The 10,019-nt window shown below is 47.3% G+C and overlaps 1 protein-coding gene across 1 annotated transcript; it reads left to right on the top strand.

Annotated features, from left to right (window-relative positions):
• Window positions 1-231: 231 nt before the first annotated feature.
• LOC142921030 (cyclin-J-like) lies at window positions 232-9,596 on the top strand. Its single transcript, XM_076062918.1, has 7 exons — window positions 232-418; window positions 1,263-1,386; window positions 1,903-2,113; window positions 2,232-2,344; window positions 3,636-3,807; window positions 5,063-5,222; window positions 7,083-9,596. The coding sequence occupies exons 2-7, from the start codon at window positions 1,321-1,323 to the stop codon at window positions 7,351-7,353; spliced, it is 993 nt and encodes a 330-aa protein (XP_075919033.1). The 5' UTR covers window positions 232-418; window positions 1,263-1,320; the 3' UTR covers window positions 7,354-9,596.
• The last annotated feature ends 423 nt before the right edge of the window (window positions 9,597-10,019 follow it).

The raw sequence follows: 10,019 nt of genomic DNA, 5'->3' as shown, positions 1-10,019 counted from the left end.
GGTCTCTATGGGTCTATGTGGGTCTCTATGAGTCTCTATGAGTCTCTGTGGGTGTCTGTGTGGGTCTCTTTGGGTCTCTCCCTCCCCCCCCTTTAACCCCTGGCCGTCGCCTACCCCTCGGGTGCGGCCACGCCCACACCTCATCCAATCAGGAGTCCCTGGCTCACGGACGTTGCGTCACCTCCGGCTTCCGTCGCTCAGCATCACTTCCGGGGCGTGGAGAGTCCTGGGAGTCGGCGGCTGCATCACGTGACGACTCCCACGTGGCTGCGTGCTGCCCGCTCCGTCCATAGTTACCGTGAAAGACTTGAAACTTGCTGTATTTAGACTATATCGTGACATATTGAGGCGTTAAAACAATCACGGTTTGTTAATTGAACGATTTCCCTTCCCGCCGTGTAATAATGGACAGTGTTTGGTAAGACTTTGTTTTGTTTTTCATCATAACGGGACACATTTTTTACATTATTCCACATGCATAGCGGGGCTAGGGTGTGAGCTTGAGACGTTTGGAAGCCGGTTTAGCATGAGCACTTTTAAGATTTCGTCAATAATGTAATCGGTGTTGCTCAAGCAAATACATTATGAAGTTTGCACACGTGTCAGTAACAAATTGCATTTTTTTACGCATGCAAATGTAGTTTCTTTTCCAAGTGTTGTGAAAATTCTACCTTTATTCTTAATGCTCTGTTGAGCACGAAGTGCCCGTGGCATAACCTGTGGTAATCTCCATATATATAAAAGGCAAAGTTGTGATTGTGTGTTTGTGCTTCTCCACATGCAACAAACTGGAAATTTGCCATGTGCGTACTTTCCAGACTGTACACCATGCACAAATTATGAAAATACACTTTATTTTTTTTGGGGGGGGAGCTCAATAATGCATTTAATTTTTGCACGGCAAGTGAGCTGTGACGTCAAATCTGTCACGTGAACACTTGTGTGTGCACCCAGCACGTGCCTGTCCGAGTAATAAACTCCACTCGTGAACACTTGTGTGTACCCAGCACGTGCCTGTCCGAGTAATAAACTCCACTCGTGAACACTTGTGTGTACCCAGCACGTGCCTGTCCGAGTAATAAATTCCACTTGTGTGTACCCAGCACGTGCCTGTCCGAGTAATAAACTCCACTCGTGAACACTTGTGTGTACCCAGCACATGCCTGTCCGAGTAATAAACTCCACTCGTGAACACTTGTGTGCACCCAGCACGTGCCTGTCCGAGTAATAAACTCCACTCGTGAACACTTGTGTGTACCCAGCACGTGCCTGTTCGAGTAATAAACTCCTGAGCACGAGGCGCGAGCGACGGACCAAGACATGGACAGAAGCGAGTGGTGGCAAGGCGAGTTGGCAGACGACATCTACCGCGTCCTTCGAGAGAAGGTATCCGCCTCTCTCATCAATAGGCCTCCTACACGCAGACACAAATCCTACGAACTGATTTACACGGCATGTACGTTCGAGTGCTCGACTCGCAGCGAGAGGGTTGCAAGTTCAATCCTGGCCAGCGGGTCGACCCGGCCCCCTATCTCTCCGGGGACTATAACACGAGCGATACGGTACCTTGTGGAAGAATAAAAGTGGCTGTGCTTTGGAGGTACAGATCTCCACACCTCGTGTTTTTTTTTCATCGTAGGCTGAGGACTACCGAATGAGTTCTTCGCCATCTTTCACTCGCTTGAACAGGGAGACAATTTTGGCCGTGGCTTTTGTCATTCTTGGTTTGCGTGACGGCGAAAGTTGAATGCTGTGGCCCACCGTAACCGGGCGCGTCGCCTCCTTAGACCCCCAGAATAATCTATTATCGTTTCAAAACACCTCTTGACCTCTTGACCCAACTCCACAGCGTCCCAACTGCCCTCCCAACCCCCGTGTCCTCGTTTTTTTTCCCCCTCGCAGGAGCTGTCGCTGCCTCGGTTTTGCGCACGCTCGCCCCAGCTGCACCTCCGTCGCCACTTCGTCGACCTCCTGGCAACGCTGAGCGAGCGCCTGCAGCTGAGTGTGGCCACGCACCACCTGGCCATCGCAATGTTAGACGTGTTCATGGACCGCCACGACATCACCGTCCGCTGCCTCTACACCTGCTCAATCTGCTACCTCATTATAGCAGGTCGGTCAATCGCTCACGTGACCCACCCACCCACCCACCCGATCACTCGCTCATCTCTCGCTCGCACGCTTGGTCGCTTGCTCACCGTCGGCATGCGTGTCCCTGACACCCTGCGCAGCCAAGTTCGAGGAGATGGATGAGCACGTGCCGCGACTGGACTGGGTGAACCGGCTGGAGGTGATGATCAAGCAAGGGCTGAGTCTGTCCAAGGAGGAATTGCAGCAGACGGAGGTAGCTGCATGCCCCTGTTAATTCGGCATGCAATGTTTCACCCCCCAGAACCGTTCCGTGCATTGTCATGATTCAAGGTCGCGATTTGATTCAAGAAACCAATTGTTTTGTCTTGTTACTTTACAATCTTACTCTTTGGGTCTGTCGGTAAAGTCACGTAGATAGAAAAATAATTAAAAAAATTACGACGTTTCGATGGCAACACAAGCAGTCGTCCTCAGGTGATTGCTTGTGTTGCGATCGAAACGTCAAAGACCCAAAGAATATGAACACATCATCTCTGTTTCATGCCAACTAATTATTCTGTAGACAATTTGAATGTACAGCCCGAATTTGAATATAGAAGCGTGTCTTCTTACTAGATAACAGGAAGGCAAAAGCTGCAGAATAACATTACCACAGCAGACCTGACAAATGAACGTGGAGTGGTGCTCATTTATTTGCACGGCGCTGGAACAAGTGCAGGAAATTCTCCCTATGGTGGGGCTCAGTCTCTCCATAAAACAATCACCCCGTGACGATTTGCTTGCGTTGCGATGGAAACGTCGTGATATTTTTTATTAATTTTTCAATCTACGTGGCTTTTACCGAAAGACCCAAAAGAATATGACGGCCATTGCATTTACCCGTGCAGACGAAGGGCCGAGTTGACTCCTTGACCAGACATTTGAACTGTTTGCGAGCCATGCACCAACCCAACTAGTTAAGCAACCATTGGAAAGATGTTCTAAATCGAACCAAACATTAAACTAATTTTCAATGGTACAGTATATTTTTCAAGTAGTGGTACCCCAAACTTTCGCAGCTCTTAAATTCCCCTTTCACACCATCAATAGGTAAACTCCCCCCCCCCCCCCCCCGCGCCAACTGGCAAGTGCACCCGCACGTACACCACTTCTATGCTAAGTCGGCCAATCAAATGCTAATTTTTATGCTAATTCCTTTGTCAAGGCACCTTGTTTCCTTGCGCACAGCTTAAAGGTCGCGGTCTGAGCGTGGCTGTGTTTCACTCCAGCGCTGTCCTCGAGACCGCCTGATCCCTTCACCTGATGAAGGCCACTTGTGTTGTGGCCGAAACGTCGTGATTTTTGTTGTTTTATTTTTTACCTACGTGACTTTACCGAATAGAACCAAAGAGTATGGATCCTTGCAGTCACGAAAGCTTTAAATCTAGAATAGTTAAATAAACCCTCCAGGCAACACACAGCAGCGTGGCGGACTGAATGCTTCACGCAGTGGTGGCAGCTGTGCCGTGCCAGCCCACTCTCCCGTCTGCCTCCCCCCTGCACAGTTCCTGCTGCTGTGTACACTTGACTGGAACCTGTGCACGCCCACAGCGGCGCACTTCGTGGACTACTTCCTGTGGCTGTCGCGGCGTGAGGACGCCCCGGCTGGAGGCTCGTCCTACCGGCACGCGTACACGACCAAGTACACGGCCCACTTCCTTCAGCTCGCCCTGCAAGGTGCTCGCAGAGCTGTAGAGGAGCGCTTCGTAGGCAACGCTAAGGTGACCAGCGAAGAAGGGACAGTGCCTGAAACGTCACCGAATATATATTTTTTTCCAACGTCGGAATGTTGATATTCTTAGCTCTTTCGGTAAAGTCACGTTGAAGGGAAACAATTAAATAATAAAAAATATATATAAAACAATAAAAATTCTCACGACGTTTCGACCATAACACAAACGGTCGTCATCAGGTGTGTCGGTTTGCATTAATTTATTTATTTTAAAACAGGGTATTTATTTAAAAAAACGTCAGCGCCACGCGCAGCGATTTGGCAGTTTATTTAGAAGGACGAGTCCATCTATGTTCTGAAAAGAGGAGGGGGGAGACGAAAAATTAATGTATGCTGTCTGAAAGCCACCGTAAGCGTGAACAGGTCTTAATTGATTGTTCACGCTTACGGTGGCTTTCAGACAACATACATTAATGTTTCGTCTCCCCCCTCCTCTTTTCAGAACATAGATGGACTCGTCCTTCTAAACAAACTGCCAAATCGCTGCCCGTAGTGCTAACGTTTAAATAAATAAATAAACACACACAAACACCGTTAATAAAATAAATAATTTGATGCGAACCGACACTTCTTTCAAATGTTTCTTGCCGTTGCTTTTCACACCTGATGATGACCGTTTGTGTTATGGTCGAAACGTCGTGAGAATTTTTATTGTTTTATATATTTTATTATTTTATTGTTTCCCTTCAACGTGACTTTACCGAAAGAGCTAAGAATATGAATTACTGCAGTCACAAAAGCTTTAAATCAAAATTTTAGTCGGAATGTTTGTTCAAATGTTCAGGGTGCCGTTGGCCCAACGTTCCTCGTTCACTGGGTGCTTGTGCGTTTAAGCGTCTGTGTGTGTGCCTGTCTGTCATTCCTGTGTGCAGGGTAGAGGTGGCGTAGCGGTTAGCGCTACGCTGCAGCTACGACCCTGGACACCCTGGTCCAACGCCCGCTCACGGCTATCACCGGTGACGATTATCTGAACCGGTCCTGGGCCTCCCCTAGGTCGACTCGGCCTCAAATGAGTAACTCAATGTGGTGTGTAAACATCGCCAGCACTGGGGAGACAAAGGCGGCCGGGCGTGGTGCTGGCCACCCACCCCCTCGTGTGCCACAGTGCCAACCTTCATAGGTGCTGCTACTCGCTAGCAGCACTTGCCCCAAAAGTCTGTTAAGGCTAAACGGAGGGTTTTTGTCTTTGTGTGTATGCAGACCACGTATTCCTGAGTTTCCGTCCATCCGTGGTGGCGGCTGCAAGCATAGCATTGGCCCGTATAGAAGTGAAGCTGCCCTCTGCGTGGACTCTGTACATGCAACACTTCACTGGCCTTGCCTGGGAGATGATCCTGCCGTGCGTGGAGCAGCTGATTTGGTGATTTGCACAACAAAACAACACAAAGCTCTCCTAAGTGACCGTTTAAGAGACCTATTAAGGCTGAGTTGTGGCTCACGAGGCAGCAACGTGCTCTTTTCTCTCCACAATTTATGTTTACAAACCAATACCGGTTACCCGTTCAAGCCGAATTTACCCAAGGGAAATTGAATACAGGTTATGCGTCGCTGCCCGAACCATCACTGCTGCCCAAACCATCACTGCTTTAAGATTAACTGTTAGTCACAGGAAAGTGAAAGTTGTCTCCCAGGTCAAATGAGCGATGTCGGTGGGACCGAGGTAGTCGTGTCGATTCAACAGTCACACGGTGGAGGCCAGTGTCTCCAGAGGACAAATACTGTTGTCAAGTTGGCATGACGAGAGACTACTAAAAAAACAACGAGTATGCCATTTTCTTTGGTTCTTTCGGTAAAGTCACCACCACGTAGAGTGAGAATAAAATAATAAAATAATAAAATTCTCACGGCGTTTCGGCCACAACGCAAGCGGCCGTCTTCAGATGAATGGTACAGACCTGTTTGCGTTGTGGCCGAAACGTCGTGAGAATTTTATTGTGTTATTTTAATATTTTATTCTCATTCTACGTGGTGGTGACTTTACCGAAAGAACCAAATAAGATTAATCCTTGCAGTCACGAAAGCTTCAAATCGAAAAGAGTATGCCATTGTGCAACAGATGGCAAATATTTTAAACAATATCCATGACGACTAAATGAAGCTGATATGTGGATTCCTGTGCGTGCGAATTTTCACGTCCTAGTCCATCACGGATGCCCTGAGACTCGGTGAGGCGCTCCAGCATTACCCATGGTGCCTTGTGACTCATTGGTAGATGGGCCCTTATGGTTGAGGTTTCTCATCACCTTGCTGAATTAAATAAGCAGACGAACGCTAAACGATTAAACATTCCTCTGGTGCTGTTGCTGGCTTCTTAGTATTTTGGGCCTGTGCTTAGCAACCGTTATTTAAACATAACAACATTAAGTTACACACTCTTAATTTTTAGAGATTGGGGAGTATGGATTTCAGATTTTGCCCCAGGGTTGTTTCCACTTATGTTATATTGAGGACAAACTACTACAAACGACAGTACTATGCAGTGGTGTTAATTACTGCAGTACATCCTAGATGTTTTTATTGATGTTAAATTATTATATTGCTGTCAAGGGCACGGTGTGATATTGGGTTCAAGGATTACAAGATGGCTTGAACCTAACATGATTAGACCCACATGCATGGACCTGTGTGTGTCAAGATGGGCTTGAACCTAACATGATTAGACACACAGGCATGGACCTGTGTGTGTCAAGATGGGCTTGAACCTAACATGATTAGACACAGGCATGTACCTGTGTGTGTCAAGATGGGCTTGAACCTAACATGATTAGACCCACAGGCATGGACCTGTGTGTGTCAAGATGGGCTTGAACCTAACATGATTAGACACACAGGCATGGACCTGTGTGTATCAAGATGGGCTTGAACCTAACATGATTAGACACACAGACATGGACCTGTGTGTGTCAAGATGGGCTTGAACCTAACATGATTAGACACACAGGCATGGACCTGTGTGTGTCAAGATGGGCTTGAACCTAACATGATTAGACACACAGGCCTGGACCTGTGTGTGTCAAGATGGGCTTGAACCTAACATGATTAGACACACAGACATGGACCTGTGTGTGTCAAGATGGGCTTGAACCTAACATGATTAGACACACAGGCATGGACCTGTGTATGTCAAGATGGGCTTGAACCTAACATGATTAGACACACAGGCATGGACCTGTGTGTCTGTTCTAACTCTACGTCCTCCCCCTGTGTTCGAACTCTTCAGTAAATACAACTTCAACAGGAAGCAGGTCATGGAGCTTCAGGAAAATCCTGCTGTCCACTCTGAGCAGCCCTCCCACTCAGCCTCAGCCATACCACGTGTGCCTCGTCACCAGTCAACTCAACAGCAGCAGCAGCAGCCGCAGCCACTACAGCAGCAACAGCAGCAGCAACAGCAGCAGCAGCAACAGCAGCAACAGCAGCAGCAGCCACAACAACAGCAGCAGCCACAGCAACAGCAGCAGCAACAGCAGCAACAGCAGCAGCAACAGTAGCAGCAGCAGAAGCCACAGCAGCAGCAGCAGAAGCCACAGCAGCAGCAGCCACAACAACAGCAGCAGGAGCAACAGCAGCAGGAGGAGCAGCAGCAGCCACAGCAGCAGCCACAGTAGCAGCAGCAGCAGCCACAGCAACAGCAGCAGGAGGAGCAGCATCTGGTGCCCAAGTCGGTGCAGACGCCACCTGTGGAGGTGGGTCAGGAGATGGAGTCGCCGCCGCCGTTCAGCAAAGAGACCCTTGGCAACATTTGGGATGACCAAGAGTTGGCCGCGCAAGCCACGTGTCAGCAGGAACCTGGCCATCGAGCCGCACAACAGATACATCAGCAGGCCGTGCGGTGATTGATGTTGCATTTTCGGCAGGGCACCGATTTCAGGAATGCAGAACGCGGAGCGAGTTGTCGGTCAAACCTCAGCTCGTCAGAGCTTTGGTCGGCAAGCTGTGGGGGGGGGTGGGGGGTGTTCAAGGAGGCTGTAGATTCATACTCTTTGGTTCTATTGGGTAAAGTCACGTAGGTAAAAAATAAAATAATAAAATTCTCACGACGTTTCGGCCACAACACAAGCGGCCTTCATCAGGTGAAGGGACGAGACTGTCTGGAGGACAGCGCTGGAGTGAGCTGTAGATTACCGGCAACGAAAGCGTTGCAGAATCTTCGCGACGGTTGCAAATTTCAGTTAATGAGGCGTCGTGCCGCACGCAATCCCGTGACATCGCAAACCGACTTCCACTGTATAATTTCGATTTGAAGCTTTCGTGACTGCAAGGATTCGTCTTCTTTGGTTCTTTCGGTAAAGTCACCACCACGTAGAATGAGAATAAAATAATAAAATAACACAATAAAATTCTCACGGCGTTTCGGCCACAACGCAAGCGGCCGTCTTCAGGTGAAAGGTACAGAACTGTCGGGACGACAGAGCTTCAATGAACGATGTTAAGATTCGTAGCGACTTCTCCCAACCAGCTTAAAAGTCGCTACGAATCTTAACATCATTCATTGAAGCTCTGTCGTCCCGACAGTTCTGTACCTTTCACCTGAAGACGGCCGCTTGCGTTGTGGCCGAAACGTTGTGAGAATTTTATTGTGTTATTTTATTATTTTATTCTCATTCTACGTGACCTTACCGAAAGAACCAAAGAAGATGACTTCCACTGGTCAAGAGGCCAGCCGAACGCCGACAAATACTGGGTCGGCCTGCAGTTAAAAGCCACGCTGTTCGGGCCCGGCTCCGCTCTGGCCATTTTATGTTTGGCCATGAATTCAAATGGCCAAAGAGACATAGTAAGAAAATGTCTTCAAGCCTAAGTGAGCATTGGTTGATGCTTATTTTCACGGGAGTTTCTCAGCCAGTGAAGATATTTTTTAAGGACATGTCTGTGAAGCTATCGTTGCCGTTCCACAAAGCGGTACTTACTGCGTCAATCCCGGAGGAATAATTGGTCGCGAAAGCCTACGTGTTAAACTGGAATAATTGCAGAATCTACCTCTTGTGTGGGAATTGAACTGGTAACTATCTGGTTATAGGTTGGACACTTTTATCACTGCGCTACACTGAACAACATTACCAAATACACTGAACATAATGTGCTATCTGTTTAGCCGTTAAAATAATTGAGAAACAAAAAAACCATGCGTGCAATTTGTACCAATCTCATGTCTCTGTTTCGGGGCATAGTGTTATCCCAAAGCCACCCAGACACTTCCACTAAACAGTGCGAACTGTGTCTGCTACTTGTTTTTATATATTGCGACCTTATCACTTATGCACCTCTCAGAAAGAACGTGTATTAATGAAATTACGTGTAATTATAGGGATGGCAAAGTCAGGTTCGCAGTTTTCTGCATCGACATGTGAAAGATGCTCCTCCGGACAGGTGTAATGCTGTAATTTCATTGTGGATAATTATGTACACTTTAAATGGGCACATTTAATCCTGTGTGTGACTGGGTGACAGCATTTAGAGTCAGAATTATCTCTTGCATGTGAGACAAGGGAATAATTCATTGTTTTAGACTAATAATTTAGAAAAAAATTATGTTACTGATAAAACTGTCTTCCTGCTCAAACGATCATGGCATGATATTCGTATTTGTGGTCCTGATACAGTGTTGATAATTCCTTTAATATCACCATCAAAGAGTATTTAAACCTGTAATTGACGAAAAAATCCGATCATAACAGCGCAGGTTGTAAAATCATTTTTTACTTGCAAATAAACACGAACGGTTTCTTCTTAAGCAGTGCATTGTGGTTCTCTTACCTTTGGTCACTGTCAAAATAAATCTGAGCAAATCTGACCGACTGTCAGTTAGAACCAATACAGAGATGGGTAACTCTAGGCCCATTTGGTCATTGATCAGATTCATCAGTGTGGTATCATCACCTTTACAGAGATGGGTAACTCTAGGCCCATGTAGTCATTGATCAGACTGATCAGTGTGGTATCATCACCAATAGAGAGATGGGTAACTCTAGGCCCATGTAGTCATTGATCAGACTCATCAGTGTGGTATCATCACCAATACAGAGATGGGTAACTCTAGGCCCATTTAGTCATTGATCAGACTCATCAGTGTTGTATCATCACCAATACAGAGATGGGTAACTCTAGGCCCATGTAGTCATTGATCAGACTCATCAGTGTGGTATCATCACCAATA

This window comes from Petromyzon marinus, unplaced genomic scaffold (assembly GCF_048934315.1).
Source record: "Petromyzon marinus isolate PM22_M1 ecotype Great Lakes invasive population unplaced genomic scaffold, UKy_Petmar_22M1.pri1.0 PM_G_Scaffold_79, whole genome shotgun sequence".
Taxonomy (NCBI): domain Eukaryota; kingdom Metazoa; phylum Chordata; class Hyperoartia; order Petromyzontiformes; family Petromyzontidae; genus Petromyzon; species Petromyzon marinus.
The sequence above is the reverse complement of the archived record's forward strand: the minus strand, read 5'-3'. Positions and strand labels throughout refer to the sequence as shown.

Bases quoted from the DNA above. Each gene is read 5' to 3' on its own strand.
- LOC142921030 (XM_076062918.1), top strand. From the start codon at position 1,321: ATGGACAGAAGCGAGTGGTGGCAAGGCGAGTTGGCAGACGACATCTAC. The intron at 1,387-1,902 runs GTATCCGCCTCT...TCCCCCTCGCAG, and splicing joins ACCGCGTCCTTCGAGAGAAG to GAGCTGTCGCTGCCTCGGTT. The intron at 3,808-5,062 runs GTGCTCGCAGAG...GTGTGTATGCAG, and splicing joins CCTTCAGCTCGCCCTGCAAG to ACCACGTATTCCTGAGTTTC.